Consider the following 24,068-nt stretch of genomic DNA (forward strand, 5'->3'; position numbering starts at 1 on the left):
AAGTAGAAGTACTTATGAAACAATTTCGATGTCATCACTGAAACTTATATTTTTCTTCATTCTCAATTCTCCTATTTATTTGTTTATCCCGTTCTTTTGTTTTTTAGAAGTTTTCTTTTTCATTTCAGCTCTTAAATCCGCAAAATTTTTTCTCCTTATCCCCTTGAAGGAGTTTTTATGTATTTACGCATCCTACGTTAAGTCAACGTTACATTTCACTATTTAACACATAAATAACGGAAAGTACCTTGTGCTCTCATCACTGGCTGTTTATGTGCACAGCATTGCCAGATGCAAAATAAACGCTCACTTACTTTTGACAATTTGACAAGCTTACGTCAAATAGACTATTTTTCTCCACAGGAAAAAAACATCAAAATACACGACAAAAGTCTACGTCTCACAAATAGGTTTTTTTGTTTCTCCGTAAAATTTTAACGTCCCTTTATTAATTATAAATACAAATAATAACAAGCAACCGTTTGTGTCTCTTGTAAACAAAGATTGACTTTGTCTAATAAGACGACCTAGAAGAATTCTGAGGAAGAAAGTGGAATAAAGAATGGATGACAATTTATGGTAAGAAACGAACGGCTGACTGCAGGCGCAGTGGGAGATGTTTTTCTTGGCCAAGAATACAAACGAAATATTTATGGCGAAAAAAGGGCCAAAACATTGAAATTTTCCTTATCTTTCAGCAACACACACACACACATGTACGCACCTCAGCTGAACTACATTGGCTATCGTCTTTTGATGTGTGTTGCAATTTCCGAAAGATAAAGAAATGACAATTTTCTTGGCCTAGAAATTTCAATCGGGGGACAGACGACTTGACTACGTGTGAGTCATTTCTGATTGGAATTTCTAATGAATGCCGTTGTCTATATCCAACTCACAAACATTTCTGTATTTCTTTCAGGCTCATTGAATTGGAATCCGCCTTGCTGGATGACTGCAATGTCAACGACATCTATGGCATTTGCCAAGGCAAATCCCTGCCAGAGGCCTTGCGCCCAGACGTCTGGCAAGTGTGTCTCGATGTGCGCCACAAAAGTGACCAAATGTCACTGTTCAATGAAATCTACGACCTACCCTTTCAAAATAAGCTAAGAGAAGACTGTCAAAAGATGCTGGAACGCATTGGGAATGATGATGAGGACAAGGTATCGGTGCTATCCGATTTGGAATCCATATTGACGTTCTATTGTAAAAATCGTAATTTGCAATATGAGACCGACAATGGTTGGATTGAGTTGCTACTGCCGTTGCTGGCATTGAAATTGAATCGTTCAGAGACCTACAATCTGTTCGAAGCCATACGTGATACCTACATACCGAAGGGTTGTAAACCCAAGGGGAATGTATTTCATGTCTTTCGCCTGCTCATACTGTATCATGATCCGGAGCTATGCACAATGTTGGACACAAAGAAAATCTCCCCTGATTTGTATTCGCAACAATGGTTTCAATGCCTGTTTGCCTCATCCTGTAGTTTTTCAGTGATCTTATCAATGTGGGATTTGTACTTTCAACATGCCGATCCATTTTTGGTATTCTTTTTGGGTCTAATCATCCTGATCAATGGTCGTGAACAGATATTGGCATTGAAGGATTCTTCCAAGGAACAAATCGTAGAGTTTCTTTCAAATATGCCATGTGCTCTGGAGCCCGACGATGTTGTGGATTTTTGTCTATTGGCCCAGTATTATTCAATGAAAACGCCCAGCTCATTTAAAACGGACTTTTTGAAGGCTCTGTATGGCAAGCAGAATGAAAAGGGAACACCTGAGGAATGTTCGGTGTCACAGGTGAGTGTGAGGATGAAGAGTAGATGATGGCCTGAAGGGAAGATGGATATATTCATGATCATATTGGTCATCTAATGTGCAGTAGATGTTCATGGAGGACATCTACTGTGCAGTACATGGACAAGTAGGTCATCTGTTGTTTAGTAGATCATAGACAGAATTTACTGTGTCTACTGTACAGTAGAGGGTAATATTGCCTAATGTATGGTCATGTAGATCATCTACAGCATAGTAGATTATCATAGAGGTTATCTACGGTGCGGTAGATGGTCACATTGGTCATCTAGTGTTCAGTAGATGGTCGTAAATGCTATCTACTGTACAATAAACGGCCATAGATGTCATATACTGTTCTGTAGGTTACCATATAAGTCACCTACTGTTTGGTAGATGTCCATATAGGTCATCCAATGTGCAGTAGATGGCCGTAAAGGCCATATACTGTACCATAAATGGTCATAGATGTCATCTACTGTTCAGTAGATGGTCATATAGGTCATCTTCAGTGCAGCATATGGTCGTAGATGTAATCTACTGTTTAGTAGATGGCCGTAAATGACATCTATTATGCAGTAGATGGTCGTAAGTGTCATCTACTGTGCAGCAAATGGTCATAGTTGTCATCTACTGTTTAGTAGATGATCAAATAGTTCATCTATTGTGTAGTAGATGGTCATATAGGTCATCTTCAGTGCAGTAGATGGTCGTAGATGTCATCTGCTGTTCAGTATATGGTCATATAGGTTATCTTCAGTGCAGTAGATGGTCGTAGATGTCATCTACTGTTTAGTAGGTGGCCGTAAATGACATCTACTATGCAGTAGATGGTCGTAGATGTCATCTACTGTTTAGTAGATGGCCGTAAATGACATCTACTATGCAGTAGATGGTCGTAAGTGTCATCTACTGTGGAGCAAATGGTCATAGATGTCATCTACTGTTTAGTAGATGATCAAATAGTTCATCTATTGTGTAGTAGATGGTCGTAAATGTCATCTACTGTTCAGTAGATGGTCGTAAATGTCATCTACTGTACAATAAATGGTCATAGATGTCATCTACTGTTCAGTAGATGGCCATATAGGTCATCTGCTGTTTAGTAGATGGTCAGATATGTCATCTACTGTTCAGTATATATCTATATGGGTCATCTATTGTCCAGTAGATGGTCATTTTTGTTATTTACTCCGCCCAAGATGGTCATATATGACATATACAGTTCAGTAGATGGTATTATAGGTCGTCTACAGCACTTTTGGTCGTCATATAGGTCATCTACTGTGCAGTAGATGTAGGTGTAAGTCGTCATATCAATTTACATTGTTGTTATTAAATCACTTCTAATCATCCCCTTTCATCTCCCCCCAGGCCCTCTGTCTTCCCGTCTCCGTTTATGAACTGGTGGAAAACTCCTCCATTGACCTTAGCTCCACAGAAGCGGTGCGATTCTTTTTGGTTGATTGTCGTCCAGCGGAACAATATAATGCCGGCCATTTGTCAACTGCCTTCCATTTAGATTGTAACCTGATGCTGCAGGAGCCGGTGGCATTTGCAACGGCCGTACAAGGTCTACTCTCAGCTCAAAGACAATCCATAGAGGCCAATTCGAATGCGGGCGGTGAACATTTGTGTTTCATGGGCAGTGGCCGGGTGGAAGAGGACCAATATACGCATATGGTTGTGGCATCATTTTTGCAGAAAAATACCAAATATGTTTCGTTGCTAAGCGGTGGCTATAATGCCATCCATGATTATTTTGGTGATCACATGGCCGATTGTTTGGAAGATCACGAGCCGAAAAAATGTCTGGTTTGTACACGCAACAGTACGGGTTCGCTGTTTGAGGGAGTGCAAATGCGCCAGAAGACGGGACAGCAGGCAAAACGTGATTCCTCTTCGAAACAGGGCGGGTCGGATTTCTTCAATCGTTTTTCACAAGTCATGAAATTTAAGACGGCCGAGGTAAAGGGTAAACTTTTGGATATTATTGTAAATCCCACAAATGGTGCTAATAATGCAGGATCGGCAGCTGGTGGGGATGGCAATAATCAGGCAAATCAAATGCCTGTACAACAGCGACATGTATCGGCGGCCGAAAGGAATGGTAAAAGGTATCGCAATGTGGCTCCCGTCTTTAGTATTGATGATGAACATGATGGTGACTTTGAGGGGGGCAATCATGCGCTGGAAGATGGCAGAGAATCGGCAGCAAATGCTGCCACAAAATTGCCAGGTGATAGCAAAGAGATTGTAACCTTAAATAATTATTTAAAATCCCCAGACATTATGAATGCCTTCAAGTGCCAAGAGGTCCATATGAATGGTTATATGTATGATTCCCATTTGATTATAACACCCACACATTTGATTGTGCTGCGCGAAATGCCGCGGGGACAGGCCCAGATTATTGTGCGACGGCCATTGGCCAGCATTGTTAAGATAACGGCGAAAAAACGCCATCGTGATTTGATAACATTTAAGTATGGTTTCCCCGATGGTGATGGCCTGCTCATAACCGATATGGACCGGTTTCTAATACCCAATGCCAGTGAGGCAACCGCCATAGTGTCAAAGCACATTGTCCAGACATTGGATGACAGTGCAAAATTAACGTAATCTTTGTAAGAACGCCGACAAGGAGACATTCTTTTTTTCGGACACACACAGCAATTAACTGTAAAGAAGTTATAGTTGGCAGCACCCATGTAGTTGCAGTTTTTTGTAATGTAAATGCCTATTCTGTAGCCCCTAACTGGAAAGCATAAACAAAATGTAGAACTCTTATAAAATAAGCGTTTTTAAAAATATAAAAAAACCTAAATTTTTGTAAGTGGTACTTAACAACAAGAAAGACTTGAAGGCATCTATTTTGGAGATTCTAAAGAGAAGATGATGGAATTAAATGAGAGTCCAAAGATTGTCAGAAAATCATTTGCGGTTGTATAAAGATGCAAGCTTTTATACAATACAAAAAAAAGGTTCCTCAATTATGGCAACAAAAAAAAAAAAACCCGTGTTGAGAAATAAGTAGTAAGGCATAAATTAAAAAAAAAAATAGTTTTATTAAACATATATATTTTTATTTTGTTTTATGTTCATATTTGTTATAGAAATCATTTTTGTTTTAAAATCCAATGTATTTTTTTTTCAAGGCTATGTATGGTGTCACTCATACAATACCCAAATAGCTCAGAGCGCTTCCAAATATCATCCCCCCCCCAAAACTAATATACTAATATGACTCCTCCCTTATGTTTTATGTTAAACTCCTCTCCCTCCCTATTATATATCCTATATTTATAGCAAACCCAAACTAAAATCCTAACATTATTGACCATCTATATATTTATATATGTAGTAGAATTAGCAAAAACATTTTCCGTTTGTAAGATACTATCAAATTTTTAACAATTAAGTTCTGCTTTCAACATCCCTTTCCCAGTTCTTATTTTAACATCACATCAATATAAACCATAATAAATAAATTACACAAGTTATATATGTAGTTGAAAAACCCACAACTCCAATTGTTAAATAATTTTGTATTTCGTATTGAGAAAAATTAGCTTGTGTAACTATTTGAAAAAATGACAGAAATATGCCACTTGGTTGTATTAAAGGGCCTAGCAATAAAGCTATAAAAATAATAAGTAATTTAATAATTAACAAACTCCCCCTCTCCCCCTATTGATAATGAATAATCTCTGTACTGTATACACACACAAGAAAATATATACAAACACACACACCTTTCCACATTCTATTGCTGTATTATGGATATGAATTTGTAGACCAAAAACTAAATCCATTGTAGAGAAAATATATATAAAACAAAAAAAAATATTAAAATTTAATAATAAAAAAAGTTTTTTATTGTTTGTCTATCAACAAAAGACTGGGGAACCCGCTACAGGAAGGTAATGGCAAGTCCTTGCCTGGGTAGTCTTAAAAATGAGTTCTATAGGTTGGAGAACATATGTGAAAATAATTTAGATCCTTAGGGGATCAAGAGGTATTTTGAAAAAATATAATGAAATCATCTTTAAGGGGACTTATGGGAATGCGGTCCAGGAATTTAAAGGAATTTACGTCTTCCTTGGAGGATTAATAGGTATTTTGAAAAAATAACATGAAATCATCTCAAAAGGGGACTTATAGGATTGCGGACAAATTGATATTCTTACAGAAGATTAGTAGTACAACTTATAGAAGACATGTAGGTCTTCATATGGAAGGTCTATAGCTTTTTTCATAAAAGGCCGCTTCATTGGTATTTCAATAACACATCTCATAGGACTTTTCAAAGAAGATCTTCTCAATAGATGTAAGGTGACGTATTGTGGGAAGATTCATAGGTCTTCTTAAAGATTATCAAAATAAGAAGAATTGGCCTTCTCATCGAAGACTAATCCGTATTTCCCCAAGAGACCAATAGGTCCTTTTATTGCAGACAATATAATAAAACAAAAATTAATAATAAAATAAGTGTTTTATTGTTGGTCTATCAACAAAAGAATGGAAAAGGTAAAAGTCCTTGCCGGGGTAGTCATAAAAATTCGTTCACAGGATCTATGGGTTTAGGAACATTTGTAAAAAGAATTTATGTCTCTTGGTATTTTGAAAGAATACCATGAAATCATCTTCAAGAAGACTGATAGGATTGCGGTCCTATTGATTTTGTTACAAAGGATTAGAAGTACGTATTATAGAAAACATATAGGTCTTCATATGGAAGGTCTATAGCTCTTCTCATAAAAAGACCGCTTTATTAGTCTTCCAACAACTTATCTCATAGGACTTTCCAAAGAAGACCAATAGGTCTTCTCAATAGATCTAAGGTGGCATATTGTAGGAAGATTCATATCTCTTCTTAAAGAAGATCAAAATTAGAAGAATTGGCCTTCTCATCGAAGACTAATCCGTATTTCCCCAAGAGACCAATAGGTCTTTTATTGCAGACAATATAATAAAACAAAAATATTAAAAATTAATAATAAATGAAGTGTTTTATTGTTGGTCTATCAACAAAAGAATGGGGAATCTTCACAGGAAGCTAATGGGAAGTCCTTGCCGAGCCAGCCATAAAAAAACTTTCATAAGTTCTATAGATTGAAGAACATTTGTGAAAAGAATTTAGGCCTTCAGTAGAGGATCAATAGGTATTTTGAAAAAAAAAAAAATCAAATGAAATCATATTTAAGGGGACTTACAGGATAGCGGGCCAATTGATCTTCTTACAAAAGATTAGAAGTATGTCTTATGGAGGACTTCACATGGAAGATATATAGCTCTTCTCATAGAAAGGCTGCCTCATTGGCCTTCCAATAGCTCTCAATAGATCTAAGGTGACGTATTGTAGGAAGATTCATAGCTCTACTCTCCAGTAGATGGTTATATATGTCATCTACGGTCAAGTAGATGGTCATATAGGTCATCTACTGTCCAGTGGATGGTCATATGGGACATCTACTCTCCAGTGGATTATCATATGGCTCATCTAATGTCCACCACATGGCCATGAGAGACATCCACTATACAGCACATGGCCATATAGGTCATCTGCTATCATGTATATAAGTCATCTAGCCTTCAGTAGATGGATATATAAGTCATTTACTCTTTGGTGATCATAAAGGTCATTTACTGTCCAGTAGATGCTCATATGGCTTATCTACTTTCCAGTAGATGGTCATATGGCTCATCTACTCTCCAGTAGATGAATATATACGCCATCTACTCTCCAGTAGATGATGCTATAGATCATCTAGTGTTTGGTATATGTCCATATAAGTCATCTACTCTCCAATGGATGATCATATAGGTCATCTACTCTACAGTAAATGGTCATATGGCTATCCACACTCCAGTAGATGATCATATAAGCCATCTACCTATGTACTGGTATATGGGGGCTATACGAAGACCTGGACCTTCATAGGCAATTTCCCGTCACAGACTGTAGTTCCCATTACGAACTCTAAATAAGTAATTTGAAACAATTCCGGTGAATAATGACGCTAAAATCATCAAAATACCGAATATTGGGAGGAGGTACCGTTATATGGGGGCTATACGAAGACGTGGACGAACTTCAAATACTAAATTTTAAAAAAAATTCCGGTTAATAATGTCGCTAAAATCATCAAGATACCGAATATAGGGAGACAATTTTCTGTCGTAGGCTGTAGTATCCATTTCGAACTTCAAATACCAAATTTTAAACAATTCCGGTGAATAATATCGCTAAAATCATCAAAATACCGAATATCGGGAGGTATCTTTATATGGGGGCTTTTTATGAAAACGTGGACCTACATGGCCCATTTACGAACTTAACCTGCTTACTGGAAAAATAAACATGTGTGCAAAATTGTAGCCTTCTATCTCGATTCGTTTGAAAGATAGCGTGATTACAACAGACGGACTCGCTACCTCGACTTAGAATTTTACGCTGATCAAGAATATATATACTTTGTTGAGTCTGAAATGAGTATTTCGAGGAGTTACAAACGGAATGACAAAGTTAATATACCCTCCATAGTATGGTGGAGGGTATAAAAACAATAGCTGATTTTCCATTCACCATTGCCCAACAGAAAAATTTCCCTTTAAAATCGTCCTTTATTGTTCTTATTGTAGTTGTTGGTTTTTGAAAAAAGCTCCAGCAATTGCATCATGGAAAAAACGCTGACCACAAAAAAACACAGTGTGGTGCATCATCACAACACCATTTCATTCATTTACTCATTCATCGGGGACTAAAAAAGGTAGCAGCAGAAATAAACATGTATAGTATAGACAACAACCCACAGAGTTTTTTTTTGTGTGTTTTGAGGTAGCTCCTCTCATTAACCTAAAAGTTTTAGGCCAAAATATATGGCTAAAATGCGCATGATCCGAATACCGGCCCACCATATGTTCGAATAGCTTTTTTAATCAGAGACACACACACACACACACAGATAGATAGGTAAGTACCTCAAGCATCACGGAGCCATTGTGCATTTAAGTACATATCTATGTGAGTGTGTCTGTATAGTGGGAAAATGATAATGATAACGACGACGTAAATCTGGGGCAGGGTTGCCAACTTTCTCTATTTGAAAACATGTAAATACCCTAAAATAATATGACCAAAAGTTCGATTGTTGGCTTAAAAAAATTTCGGATTTTTTTAAATACCAGAGGTAGGCATATTTACCCTGATTCCGATAAAGTATTTTTTTTCTTGGGGAACGGACCCGGATACCCGGGTAGTTGATCCAAAAATCAGGGTCCAAGACCTGGATTAGACTCGGGCCAACAACCAATATGGACAATCAACGCTCCTGGAGTTTGAAAAAATATTCCTTTAACAATCCTCGCTCATGCATCTGCCAGAGTTCAAAAAATATTTTTAAAAAAATCGCGCTAAGAGGCTTGTTGGATACAGAGAAAATATGCGTAATATCCACGCTCTTGGTTCTACTAGTGATTGCAAAAAAAATTTACGGTCCTGGTTCTTCTAGATTTTGAAAACTTGTTCATTAAAAATACACACCCATGGCTCTGCCTACTCTCATGCCACCGCTAAGCGTTGAAAAAATATCCCTTAAAAATCTACGCTTATAATCTGAAGGAGTTTGAAAATTTTTCTTAAAAACCCACGCTAAGGCACCGCTAGGCGTTGAAAAAAATATGCTTAAAAAGTCCGCACTTATGGCTCTGTAAGGGGTTGCAAAAAAGGAAACAAAAATATTTTTGGATATTTTGGTCATTCCGACCAAATGCCAAACCCATAACTAATGGCAACCCATTGCCGACAAGTGTTGGGGAAGAACCAAAAATGACGATACACTTTTTACGTGCTTGCTTTTCTTTGAGTGTGTGTGTGTACGTGTAAGTGTGCAAATGTGTGTGGTAAGCTGTTAAGGCTCAACACCATTCGAGCCAGGGTATTCTGAAATTCAAACAACAGATTTGAATGGGAAACATTTTTTTTGCTCTTGCTTTCAGTGCTCAGGCCCATCAATGACGTAGATAACAGAGCTCCAAGTGAAAATGAGCCATTCTTTGCGGTGTGGCTGCTGCTGCTGCTGCTGCTGCAGCTGGCGAGCCGATGATGATGATGATGATGGTAAGGCCTTCTTGTTTGCTTTGGATGTGATGTGATTTTTGGCCGGGGATGTTGTTTTCGTTTTTCGATGAGTTGGTGTGTGTGAGTGTGTGTGTGTTCTCTTGGGAGGCTGCTAAATTGTTGTGGGTGGTTGGGTAAGGAGTTGGCCAAGTTCTTCTTCCTAACTTCGTGGCGTGAATGAAATTCATACGAAAGCGAACAGAGCAGAAAAACAGAGACGACAGGGGCCAGTTTAGGAGGACAACAACGATAACGACTACGACAACAGCCACAGCCACAGCTACAGCAACAAGCTTTCTGCGTTTGTGTGCGGCGGCACAAACGATTGGTAGGTAGAGGTAGGTACAACAAAAATAAAATTGAGGCCAAGAAGACAATAAAAACTGTTGCTTTGTTAAATATTTCAGCAGTTCATTCAGGACTCTGGTGCTGTAAACATATCCTCTTCGAACGAACCAAACCATAAGCAGAAATAAAACGAAACGAACTAAAATAAAAAATACCCAAAAAATAAAAATACAATTATTTTTTTCTCCTCCCATAAAAACAAAGTGAAGTGTAAAGTGAACTATTTCAAAAAATATTCGAAAATTATTTAAATAAATAAAAATTAAATTTTGAAAAAGAAAAAAACCCCCCAAAAAAAACAAAAATGCATTACCACCAATCGCGACCGGAATTCAATCTGAGGCTCTATCTGGCATTGGCCTTAATAGCAACTGTTGCTTCTGTGCCAACATCTGTTTTGGTGCAAAATTCCGAATTGGCCTCCAATGCCCAACAGAATCGTCAAAATTCCCAGAAACTCTATAATGCCCTTGGCAGCGGCAGCAGTGGTTCCAGCAGCCTTAAAAGTCTTAACAAAGGTAAGTTCAACAGCTCTAGCTGGCTAGGATAGGCTAACCATATACACACACATATATGTGTTAGCTTGGTTTAAAGAAAAATATTACCCGGGCCATGACGTCTCTTCTGTGTGTGTGTTTGTGTTTATCTCCTTCTCGCTCTCCGTGTGTGCGTGTGAGTGCTAAAATTTTCATTCATAAAAATCCCCAGTTACGATTGATTTTTTGTTGTTGTTGTGTTTAAAGTTCGTCTTTCGTTCTTTTTTCGGCCATCGTCGTCACAATTGTGACGGCCTAAATGTGTGTGCGAGTGGTGTTGAGCTCCCATATCTAGGCACAGATTTTCGCTTCCCCTTTGAAGCATGATATATGTGTGGAATATTTATCTGCAGCCTTTGTGTAGGATGTTATTTTATTCCAATTTTTAACCATATACCCACGTACCAAAAGTGACAAATATTTCGTAGAACAATTTGGGTGTTTCGAAAAAATTTCGAGTTTTTCGTGGTTTTGTTAACAGCTGCTAGATTTAAGCAGCTGAATCGTAGATGGTGTTATATAACAGAAATAAAATTGGATAAAGTATTTTGAAAATTTTGTGAATTTCATTCATGAAAATAATGCTTCGTATCAAGATGTCCCAAAACTCGAGTTAGAAACAAATGTTCGGAAAAAAGTTGAGAACTGTAGTAAAAACACCGTCAATATGAGCAGAATTAAAATATCAACAATTTTTTTGGTAAAATATTTATTTTGGAGAAAATATTTAATAAATTCGAAATAATGATTTTTTGGGGGTAGAAAAATTCACAGAAATTATGATTATAGCTTTAATAAGCCTTGACAAATTCTAAACATTACACGATTGGAAAAATGTAAAAAAAATATGTTCGTGTTTGGAAAAGGATATTTAAAAATACTAAAGTTAAAAACTCTAATAGTTTTCCAAATAATTTCTTCAACAATCCAAAATCATAACTTGGGAATTCAAAAATATTTGAGAGTTTACGACGATTATTCTCATAACCTTGGAAAAATATTTGTAAAAAAATTATAATGAAGTCCCGATTACAGGTCAGATGGTCCTAAAATTGAAATTAAAACAAATTGTTAATAAAAATAATACTTAAATAATTAAAATTAAAAAATTAAAATTTTTAAAAAAGCGACGATTGAAAAAAAAATCTTAGAAACCTACTGCTACCCTATATTTATAGGGTATATATACATTTTTGGCTCAATATATTCTTAAAAAAATCACAAATATGGTCGGACAGTTATTAAAAAAATCCATGATGATTTTTTTCGTAATCTATAGCTCCGGAAAAAATCGTAACAAAGGTTACTCTTTTTGGCTTTTGGTCCCCATTTACTATCTAGCGAAACCACAGCCAAGGGAACGGGCTTGGAATAATTAGCGGGGAAAGAAGACCCTGTTGAGCTTGACTTTAAAAAATATTAAAAAAAAATGTTAATAAATCCCTTATTATAGGCCTATGAGCTTTTGAAAAATATTTCTTAAAAAAACTAATTAAAAATCGACGATATTAATAATATCGACGATTGAAAAAAAATCTTAGAAACCTGCTTCTACCCTATATCTTTAGAAAGAATCTGAAAAATCTACACTTTTAGCTCTGCTACCAGTAAAAACAAAAAAAATACAAATAGTGGTCGGACAGTTATTAAAAAATATATAAAAAAATCCATAATGATTTCTTTTAAATCTACGACTAATGATTATAGCTCTGGAAAAATTCCTAAAAAAAGGTTACGCTTTTTAGCTCTGCTAGAATTTCAATAAATATTACTTTAAAAATCCACGAATATAAGATGGTCTTAAAAATATTAAAAAAAAATTTTAACAAATCCATTATTATAGCCCTAGTAGCTTTTGAAATATATTTCTTAAAAATTGGGCAGTCATTAAAAAAAAAAAATTAAAAATCGACGATTGAAAAAATCCTTGGAAACCAACTACTAACTTATATCTCTAGAAAGAATGAAAAATCGACACTTTTGGCCCTGCTACCAGTAAAAACATATTCTTAGAAAATCACATATTTTGGTCGGACAGTCATATAAAAAATCCATAATTATTTTTTTTCAAAATCTACGACTAATGATTATAGCTCCGGAATAAATCGTAAAAAAGGTTACGCTTTTTGGCTTTTGGTCAGATGGTCTTTAAAAAATATTTAAAAAAATGTTAACAAATCCATTATTATTATTATTAGCCCTAGTAGTTTTTGAAAAAGATTTCTTAAAAAATCGGACAGTCTTTAAAAAAAAATGTAAAAAATAATAAAATTCTAAATAAAATCGATGATTTAAAAAAAATTCTTAGAAACCTACTTCTACCCTATATCTCTAGAAAAAAATCAGAAAAATCTACACTTTTGGCTTTGCTACCAGTAAAAACATAGTCTTAAAAAATTGCAAATATTAGTCATTAAAAAAATATTTAAACAAATCCATAATTATTTTTTTTTAATCTACGACTAATGATTATAACTCTGGAAAAATTCGTAAAAAAGGTTACGCTTTTTAGCTCTGCTAGAATTTCAATAAATATTCTTTTAAAAATCCACGAATCTAAGGCTTTAGTTTTGATATTCCCTTAAAAAATTCTTAAAAGATCTGATAGCCTTCGAAAAAATATTCTTGAAAAGTAGAAGTAAATTGTAGTGTTTAAAGAAAAATCAATGATGATTTTTTTTTCTCGAAATCTACGAATAATGGTCTGTTAGACCTTTCAAAATATTTCTTAAAAATCTAAGATTATAGCTGTGGAAAAAATCGTAAAAAAGTCTGCGCTTTTTAGCTCTGATAGAATTTCAATAAATATTCTTTTAAAAATCCACGAATATAAGACTTTAGTTTAGAAAGTTCTTTAAAAAATGTCTAAAAGAATCCACGGTTATAGATACGATAGCTTTCGAAAAATATCCTAAAAAAGTCACGTTAGTTGTAGTGGCTAAAGAAAAATCTAAATGTACGACAAAATAATCTGATAGACCTTTGAAAATATTTCTTAAAAATCTAAGATTATAGGTCTTAAAAAAATTATAAAAAAAAAATTACGCTTTTTGGCACTGCTAGATGTTGAAAAAACATTCCTTTAAACACGATTATAGCTCTCTTGGACGAATATATTTCCTACAGTCTTTGAAGAAAAAAATCCTCAAAATCCTGATCTGTAGAAATGTTAATGGTCTATAAAATATTCTTCAAAAATCGATATTAGTCCACGTTATCACCTCTCAAAGTCTTTGAAAAAACAATTCGTAAAAAAAACACTAGTGCACTAGTTTGTTGGTGATTGACGCATGTTTTAATAAAACGACGATGATAGCTCTGTGATTTAGTGGCTGAAGATTTTTATACCCTCAGCCTTATGGCTAGAGAGGGTATATATCATTTGATACGGTCAAGACGTGCCTAGTCGAAATAACGTTTCAGGACATTTGGAGTCGATCTAGCGATGTCCGTTCGTCCGTCTGTCTAGCTGGCTGGTGCGCACGTTGACACTCGAAGGGAGTATGTGATTTGGTCAAAACTTGGTACATCGTAATATTTTTATCAAACTTAGATCGAATTGGAAGATGGGCAATATCAGTCCACCCCTTCTGGCCCCTCCCCCACAAAAGATCGAAATTTTCAAAAAATATTTTACTGCACAGAAAGGAAAACAATAATCCGATTTTGCTCCAATCCTAATACTTGCGTCAATTCTAGTTCAGGTGCAAAAATGGATAATATCGGTCGACTCCATCAAGTACCTCCCCCCACGAAGGGTCAAATTTTTGAATAATTACAAATCTTATAAAATGTGATGTAAGAGTCCGATTGTCTTCAAATTTCAAATTCCACATCCAAATATTTTTTTTTAATCCAAGATCTGGTGTGAACATGGAATGTATCGGTCCACTCCTTTTGGTACCTCCCCCACAAAAAGGTCGACATTTTCAAAAAAAAAGTATTTTCTGCACAGAAAAAGAAGCGATAATCCGATTTTGCTCCAACTTTGCACATCCTAATATTTGCATCAGTTTTAGGTTACGTGCAAAATGGAAAATATCGGTACAATCCATCAAGAACCTCACGCACAAAGGGATCAAAACTTTGAATATTTATATCTCTCACAAAATCCGAAATAAATATCAGGTTATCTTTATATTTCACATATCCCATTATTTCTACTAACAGAAGATCTGTTTTGAAGATGGGATATATTAGTTCACTCCTTCTGGTACCTCACCCACAAAGTCTTAAAATTTTGAATATCCATGAAGCTCATAAAACGCGACATTAACATCCGATTCCATTCCGAATTGGTACATCTCAATATTTCCATCAACACAAGATGTTATAAAGATGGTAGAGATCGGACCATTTTTTCTGGTACCTCCCCCACATAGGGTTCAAGCTTTTGATAAACAAGACGCTCAAAGAAAGGGAAATAAGCTCCAACTTCTCTTCGATTCTGTACAATTTGCTATATCTAAATATTTTTATCAACCAGAACCCTAAGATGATATGGAATTTATGATTTCCCATAAAATTGAATATTAGTGTTCGATTTTCTTGTAATTCTGCTCATAACAATATTTTTATTGTTCCGGAATTGTAGAAATTATATTACCTTACAAAAAAAATCATTTAATACATTTTCACCTGTCTTCCTGTGAAATATTTAAAAGGAATTATTTTGGAAGTTCTTGTCCACGAAAATTAGAATTAAGACTTAAAATAGTAACGTGCCATGTGTTAACAGTAAAACAAAAAAATTACAGAGGTCAGACAAAAGTCCCATAAGGACAATCATTCTAAGGCCAAGATTTATAACAGTTTCCGAAAAATAACTTTTTCTTCTAAAGTAACAAAAAAATTTTCATTTTTAATAAATAAAAATTGTTTTGTTAAAACAATGGGATAAAGTATAACTATTTTGAAAATAAAAAAATTGGTATCCGATCAAATAAATGCCCACTTTTTCAATCATCCTCCTCAATAGCATTGATATGCATTAGCCAAAGAAGTTCCTTCGAAACATATCTCCGCCAACAAACATATGACATATGATTACAATCCAGTCTTTAACGAAAATACATTAATCTCCCAATTATGGCGTTTTGCCGGTTCAACCTGTTTACTTTTCTTGGAATAACAAAAAACACACACACACACAAAAATCCGTCTTCGTCATCATTTTTATGGAAATGATAAAATTAATGTATTCCAAGGAAAATTATACGCACAAGCTGGCATTGATCCGATTAGGGATGTCAAACATAATTTGCCAAGAAACGGAGAAGATAAAATTACAGAGCGAGAGAAATAAAATTAGATATTTTGCCAATTACCTATTTCGCAAGAAATTTTGAAGTTTATTGGCCTCCCATGGGTTTATTTGAGGAGTTTTTATTTAGAGGAAATTGGATGACTAAAATCTGTTTAACACAAAAAATAATAAAAATTATGGAAACTTAAAAATCTTCGCAATAAAATTTCACTGTAGGTCGTTGATTAGTTCTACTCTCGAAACCTAAGCCAAAAAACCGAAAAGTATTCAAATAGAGTTTTTGGGTTTCAAATCATTTTTTTTTTTTTGAAAATTTTTTATTTAAAGGAATTTGGATGATAATACACATCCATCTTTTAAATAAAATCCTGTATAATACAAAAAAGTAATTAGGGGAGCTCAAAAATTTTCGCCACAAAATTTTGCTATTGGTCGAAGAATATGCCAACACTCGAAACCTAAGTCGAAAAATCTTTTGTATTCAAATAGAGTTGTTGGGTTTTAGATCTTATCTGGGTTATCTGAAAATGTTTTATTTGAAGGATTTTGATTTTTTTGTCTTTTTTCACCTCAAAATTTTGCTTTGCTTCGAAACCTAAACCAAAAATCGAAAAGTTTTTCGTATTCGAAGGGAATTTTGGAGGTTCAAGTCATTTTTGGGTTAAAATATTCGATAAAAATATTCTTCTAATTATATCGATTATATTGACAAAGACAGTTTATGTCAAAAGTGAAGGGATGGGAAGAAGACATTGATTAAATATTTACAAAACACCTGTAAGGAGCCTCCGCCCTTCACCCATTTTTATACTCTCAGTCATATGGAGGGTATATATCATTTGATACGGCCAAAACGTGCCTCATCGAAATAACGGTTTTGGACCCTAAGTCTCTTTGGACCCAATCCGTTTCTGGACATATGGAGTCGATCTAGCGATGTCCGTCCGTATGTCTGTCTGGCTTGTGATGCGTACGATAACTCTCAAAGTGAGTACCCGATTTGATCCAAACTTGGTACATTGTAATATTATTATCAAATTTAGATCGAGTTCGGAGATGGGCAATATCGGTCCACTTCTTCTGGTACCTCCCCACAAAAGGTCAAAATTTCCAAATGAAAATATTTTACTGCACAGAAAGAGAAGGGATAATCCGATTTTGCCCCAACTTTGCAAATCCTAATATTTGCATCAGTTCTAGGTCAGGTGCAAAAATGGACAATATCGGTCCACTCTTTCCGGTACCTTCCCCAGAAAGGGTGAACATTTTGAATATCCATGAAGCTCAAAAATCGCGAAATTAACTTCCGATTCTATTCAGACTTGGTACATCTCAATATTTCCATTGGCCCAAGATCTGCTATAAAGATGGTAGAGATCGGACCATTCCTTCTGGTACCTTCCCCACAAAGGGTCAATGTTTTGAATAACCAAAACGACTATAAAATCCGAAATAAGCATTCAGTTCTCTTCAAATTACACACATGACAATATTTTTATTTACTTAAGGTCTGGTGTAAAGATGGAATGTATCGCTCCACTCCTCCAGGTAATGTCAAATTTTTGAATATCCATGATTCCGATTCCATTCGGACGTGGCACATCTCAATATTTCCATCAACCCAAGATCTGTTATAAAGATGGTTGAGATCAGACCATTCCTTCTAGTACCTCCCCCATAAAGGGTCAATATTTTGAATAACCAGGAAGCTCATTAAACGCGAAATTAACATCCGATTCCATTAAGATTTGGTACATCTCAATATTTCCATCAACACAAGATATGTTATAAAGATGGTAGAGATCGGATCATTTCTTCTAGCGCACATTTTAACATTTTCTAAAAATTATCAAATATCTCATACGAAGTGGAGAAAGTTCTCGATATAGTTCAAACCTGGTCCGATACGATATGGATAATATTGGCCCACTCCTTCGGAACCTACTCCTTACAGGGTCAACAGTTTGGATAATCATAACAGAAGTCAAAATTTATTTAAATAATCGAACATTGGCTGAGGGTAAACATCTGTCGGCTAAACCGACTTATACTTTTTAACTTGTCATAGGTTATATTGACGAAGAAAGTTTATGTCAAAAAGGAAGGGATTGGTAGAAAACATTGATTAAATATTTACAAAACACCTGCAAGAAGCCCCTCCCCTTACGCCTTTTTACTACATACATTCCAACGTACACTTCTGTTCTTTTTAGTTCCGTTTATTATTCGTTGCTGTAGTTCTGTTCATGCAATTCTAGATAAAATTATTTCTTTGTACAGTATTTTACACATTTTACTGAATACTCAAGACTCTGGACTTTTTTCTAAATTCCAAAAAAAAAATCCCTCAAGGGGGATTTTTGGAACGCACTTGTCCTTCCGGCTTGACTCCCCTAAATGTCACAAAATGTGTTTACGCAAAAAGCTTAAGTTATTATTGTCATTATTATTATCCTTGTTGTTATCACCTTGATGTGTGCGAGTGTGTCTCTGTGTGTGCATGCCACCAATGATTATCCACAACAAGACAGCACATTTTCCGCTGAAAGCTAGCAAGTCAAAAAGGTAAAAAAACAACAACAACGCAAAGCTAATGTTTTTAGATTTCTGTGAATTTTTATTCCTTTGGCGTTTGTTTGTTTACATTAAAATGTAGATGTCTACCCACATGCCAGGTCATAGTCTCCACAGCGAGAGACATTATTTAATGACAATGACAAAACAGTCAAGTCAGTCCCGCCGTACATCCTCCGAATGTTGTCTATTAAAACAGAGTGGCCCAAGCACCCATGGTTAACCACCACCTGACTTGTTTGTGTGTCTATGTCTGGGACATTTGTTTATTTTTATCTAAAAACAATAATTAGAATAAAAATAACAGCGAGAATACGGTAGACAACACAAGACGTCATAGGGAGAGAGTGAGTGAAGGAGAGAGAGACAGAAGGCAACATGACGGTATCAACACAGGTGAATAACACACGACAGCAACAACGGTAAAATAATTGTAGTGCTCTCAAAATGTTGTGAAGAATAAATGAAGAAAATGAAAAGAAAATCTATTTGCTGTGGAGATTCCTGATAAAAATTAAAGAATATTTGAGGATGAAAAAAATGTATAGCTGTTCATTGGAAAGTTAATATTAATAAAAGAGTAAAGTAATTGACTGATTGACTGACTTAACGATTCATCAACGCCCAGACGAAACGGCTGAAGCTGGAGTTAGAATTTTTGGGTTAGGATCAGGCCCATGGTCCGAAGGGGCCAGATAAAGTTGTTTTTTTTAACTTCGTACTTGAACAGTACGAAAAGTATTAGAATGAACAAAATTTGTTACCCATTGTATTTGAGGAAGCATTAGAGCTTGAACTCTTAAACATGGAATGAGGGTCACTTTGAGTTTTTGGAAATTCGCACTATAAGTGGACGAAAAGTACTAAAATGTACCATATTTGGATGACTGACTGACTTAACGATTTATCAGCGCCCAGACTAAACGGCTTAAGCTAGAATCTTGTAATTTTAGGTGAGAGTCACTCTTGGTCCGAAGGGATCAGATATGGCTGGATTTTTTGGAACTTCGTACTTGAACGGATACGAAAAGTGTTAAAAGGTACAAAATATGGTACCCTATGTATTTGTGGAAGTAGTAAAACTGAACTCTTAAATTTGGAATTAGGGTCACTTATGGAGTACCAAAGTACTAAAATGTACTACAGGGTGAGATGAAAAAACTGCAACCATATTCAGACTGCTGTCATTTCTAAGCCACTTGCCCGACAGCTGTTAAAATTATTCCAGTGACAGCTCATTATACTGTTTACAAGCGTACAAAAGCATTTTAGTGAGAATTTTCCAGAAAAAAAGTTATTCGTGATGGAATTCAACCACAAGGCTGGAAAACCACAAGTAGCTATCGGTAGAGCACTCCATTGTGAATAAATTTTTTGTGTCTCGTACCATTGCTCGTAACCCGACGTCAAGGAAGTGGACAGAAGAAAACAGCAACATCAGCAGAAATGGTTCGAAAAGTAAAGAAGCGACTTGATCGATCGAAACCCGCGTCGCAGTGGCCGAAAAATGGCTCGTTAGCTGAACATATCGCAGTATTCCATTCGGAAAATATTAAAAAATAAGCTCGGGGTAAAGCCATTGAAATTCTAAAAAGTGCAAGAACTTAACCCGCAACGGAAGGAAAATAGACTCAAAAGAGCTAAAGAGTTGCTTCGCTTGGTCGAAAGTGGTTAACTGCCGAATTTGGTTTTCTCCGTCTCCAATGAGAAAACATTCGTGCTAAAGATGTTAGCTGAAAATGTGCACCTTCGGTTGGCCACCAGAACTCAAGCGCCGGCCATGGTGATGGTGTGGGCCGACATAAAAGCCGATTGTCGCTCTCCGCTCGCATAATCGATCGTGGCATGGGAATAAATGCCGAATATTATCGCTTAAATATTGTGGAGGGTGTATTAAAGCCTTTGGGCACGTAAACATTTTGGCCACAGACCTTGGATATTCCAACAGGACTCAGCACCATCGTACTCAGCACGCGCCACCCAAGAATGGTTACAAAATGAGGTTCCTCGCTTCATTTCGAGTGCACAACGGCCACCAAAATCTCCGGTTACCAATCCGTTGGACTATTGTGTCTGGAGTATTTTGGAAAGCAGTGTTGGCACTAAAAAATACCAAAGTGTCGATCACCTCAAGCAAGCGTTTCGCCGGGAATTGGTCAAAATACCGCAGAGCAACATTCGGTTGTGACGGTTTCATTGGCCGATTGAAGGCCATAATTCGGGCCAAAGGTGACCAATTCGAACAAATCTCAACTTATTCTAAAATGTGATGCTATTTCCGACTTTTTTTGCTTTCATTCAATAAAATTTAAAAAAAATGTAAAAATTATGGCTTTTGACTTTGTTGCAGTTTTTTATCTCACCCTGTATATCTGGAGATGTCTGTTGTTCGGTGACCTATGGTGAAATTTGATGTAGAACATTTTTTCCTTTGGTGTCATCTACCCAAAACTAAGTTATGGTGTCATTCTATCGAATATTAGAAAGTACCAAGAAAGTGAATAAAAGTCATTCGTCACCTAATTTGGTGACGATATTTTCTTGGTATATATTGTACCCTCAGATTTTGGTTATTTGGTAACCCATAGTGAAATTTGATGCAGAATATATATTCCCTTAGCTCCACATCTCTATAATGAAACATTAGGGAACAATTTACCAAAAAAAAATTAAAGACGCAAAATTGGCAAAAAATCCATTTCTTGTCCTTGGATCTTCTTTGGCGACGGTATATCCCTGTGATGTATTGTATCTACAGACTTTTGTTGTTCGATGACCTATAGTGAAATTCGATGTAGAATATTCTTTACTTTGGTGGCATCTACCTAAAATGAAGATTTGGTGCCACTCTATCAATAATCCAGAAAGACTAAAAAATTATAAAGATGCCATTTGCTGTTTAAATAGCTACTTTGGGGATGATATTTTCTTGGTATATATTACGTCTACTGACTTCGGTTATTTGGTAACCCATAGTGAAATTTGATGCAGAATATATTTTCCCTTGACACAATCCTTCTATAATGAAATATTAGGGGATAATTTCCAAAAAAATGAAAAAAACTAAAAATTGGCACAAAAATCCATTTCTTGTCCTTAGATCTTCTTTGGCGACGGTATATCCCTGAGATGTATTATATCTACAGATTTTAGTTGTATGATGACCTATAGTGAAATTTGATGTACAATATTTTTCTCTTTGGTGTCATCAACCTAAAGTTAAAATTTGGTGCCACTTCTATCAAAAATCCAAAAAGACTAGAAAATTAAAAAGGTGAAATTTGCTGTTTAAATACCTATTTTGGCGATGATATTTTCTTGGTATAAATTACGTCTACAGATTTCGGTTTTTTGATAACCCATAGTGAAATCGGATGCAGAATATACTTCCACTTGAGATCATCCTTCTACGATGAAATATTAGGGGACAATTTACCAAAAAATATATAAAAATCCCAAAATTGCCAAAAAATCGGTTTCTTGTCCATGGATCTTTTTTAGAGACGGAATTTCTCTGACATCTATTAGATATACAGATTCTTGTTGTTCAAGGACCTACAGTGAAATTCGATGTAGTATATTTTTCTGTTTGACATCACAGACCCAGAATGACGTCTTGCAAGAAATTTCTGGGCCGGTTTGAATTCTTCCCCCCAAATTTTTAACCATCAATCTCAACTCTCAGCGAAAGTATTAATTTCCAAAATCAATCAAAAAACACAATAAACTTTATGACCCTCGTTTAACTTTGCCAAACATCACATGGTGTATAAGTTACAAAACTAACCCCTCTCAACCCAACTCAACGCGTGAAACACTTTTCTACTTTTTTTTGTGACAAACTAATAATAAACCGCCCACGTAATATTTTCACGATTCTAAAAATAGCTCACAGAAATCCCGATAAGAGACATTACAGTCATTATATTTTTCTTCTCTATACAAACAAAGACACGCACACACATTCACACGCATTTACGACATTTATATAAAAAATATACGTTTGTATTTGCCTTGGTGTTCACATTTTGACGTAGGAAAAACAAGTGTCTGAACGTAGGTCCTGCCAGTCCCGAGGGGATATTGAGAAGCGTGAAAGGAAAAATATAAGAAAATGCAAAACATGTGTTGAGACCACACCGACTGACATACCCGAATAACTGTATGGGTGTGTGTGTTTTGGTTTGCCCAAATATTCTACAAGACCAAAAATTACAAATATGTACGAAAGCGAAGGAACAAAAAACAGTTATTTGTTATTTTGTAATGCGTTGGCGTTGGCTTTGGCGTTTATGATTCGCCAAAGCCACAACATCCGACAACAAAAAAGTAGTTGGGAGTTGGCTGTTCAAGTTGTTACACATGTTTGCAATTTTCTCCAACACCAACACCAACACACACGCACAGCAACCCACCCACGTAAAGTTTTACAAAGAAATGATGCGCACATGTAATTCGGCTGATATGCCAGCACAAGGCATATTTTTTTTCGGTGAGAGATATATTTTTGCGCTTCTCGAATTTATTTATGAATGAATTTATTTATCTGTCGAGCAGAGCAGAACGAAGTGTTTGAAGGACATTTCCAATTGGATTTCATTGTTTACTTCTTGGATTTTTTTTTGTTTTCTTTTCGTTGACTATTTTTGTTTGCGTGTGTGTGTAAATTAAAAGTTTATCATACCTGAAAAAAATATTTTTTTTAGAAAGTCAAGAGATGACGTCGAGATTTTCTATTTTTTTAAGTTTTGTTGTTTGTTTTCTTTTTTCGTCGCTGACCTGCGCCAGTGTGGCGACATTTGTTTTGATTTCATCCAATTTTTTTTTTCAATCTTAATTTTATTTATATAATCTGATGAAGGAAATTTCGTTTTAAATCCAAAGCTGTACAATGGAGCGTATGAGTATTGGTAACATCAGCTATTGCGTAGATTATACGCCCTCGCTACGAAAACCTCATTGAAGTAATAAAAGAAATATATGAATGAAAGATGTGCATTAAAGCATCATTAGGGCCAACCATTGACTATTTTAGTCCACAATCATATATGTGGGAGAAAAATTATAGTAAGGATGCTCTGTAAATTGAATGGAAGATAATTCCTCATCTCCACAAATTTTATTTTAGCAAAGGGTTCTTGGAATACAATTCTGTGGGAAAAACAATAATAATCTGTTTGCCGAGAATTTATTAGAATTTATGACGAAAGCTGTTAAAAATAGTTTTTGTCATTTTGAAATAACTCCTGGGGAGAATATTCCCAGACAAAAACCAAGGGAACTAATGAGGATTGGTGGCTGTTTCCGAAACCTAGGTATTCCTTGCCTTACCACCGGGTAAACATTACCATCTTTCTCCACTAATAAACAAACGTTTTTATAAAAAAAACAATAATGGGATAAAGCCTTGCAACAAG

At 35.5% G+C, this 24,068-nt stretch overlaps 2 protein-coding genes across 3 annotated transcripts in view; both read left to right on the forward strand.

The window, feature by feature from the left end:
• The first annotated feature begins 345 nt into the window (after nucleotides 1–345).
• LOC101897341 (TBC1 domain family member 23) lies at nucleotides 346–5,326 on the forward strand. The gene is made up of 3 exons (XM_005181619.4): nucleotides 346–579; nucleotides 923–1,811; nucleotides 3,180–5,326. Exons 1-3 carry the CDS (start codon nucleotides 563–565, stop codon nucleotides 4,425–4,427), a joined length of 2,154 nt encoding a protein of 717 aa, XP_005181676.1. The 5' UTR covers nucleotides 346–562; the 3' UTR covers nucleotides 4,428–5,326.
• A 4,773-nt stretch (nucleotides 5,327–10,099) lies between these two features.
• LOC101894516 (uncharacterized) overlaps nucleotides 10,100–24,068 on the forward strand; it is a 52,848-nt gene continuing 38,879 nt past the window's right edge. Inside the window, exons 1-2 of one of the 2 annotated variants that reach the window (XM_059121191.1) lie at nucleotides 10,100–10,265; nucleotides 10,335–10,793. In XM_059121191.1, coding sequence (XP_058977174.1) covers nucleotides 10,580–10,793 — 214 coding nt within the window. In that variant the 5' untranslated portion in view covers nucleotides 10,100–10,265; nucleotides 10,335–10,579. The remainder of the gene's footprint in view (nucleotides 10,266–10,334; nucleotides 10,794–24,068) is intronic. The other variant, XM_059121192.1, reaches the window with a different exon arrangement.

Source organism: Musca domestica, unplaced genomic scaffold (genome assembly GCF_030504385.1).
Source record: "Musca domestica strain aabys unplaced genomic scaffold, Musca_domestica.polishedcontigs.V.1.1 19, whole genome shotgun sequence".
Lineage (NCBI taxonomy): Eukaryota > Metazoa > Arthropoda > Insecta > Diptera > Muscidae > Musca > Musca domestica.

What these genes read in the sequence shown, in the direction of transcription:
- LOC101897341 (XM_005181619.4), top strand. An exon ending in AGGAATGTTCGGTGTCACAG is followed by an intron (nt 1,812 to 3,179) that starts GTGAGTGTGAGG and finishes ATCTCCCCCCAG; the next exon opens with GCCCTCTGTCTTCCCGTCTC.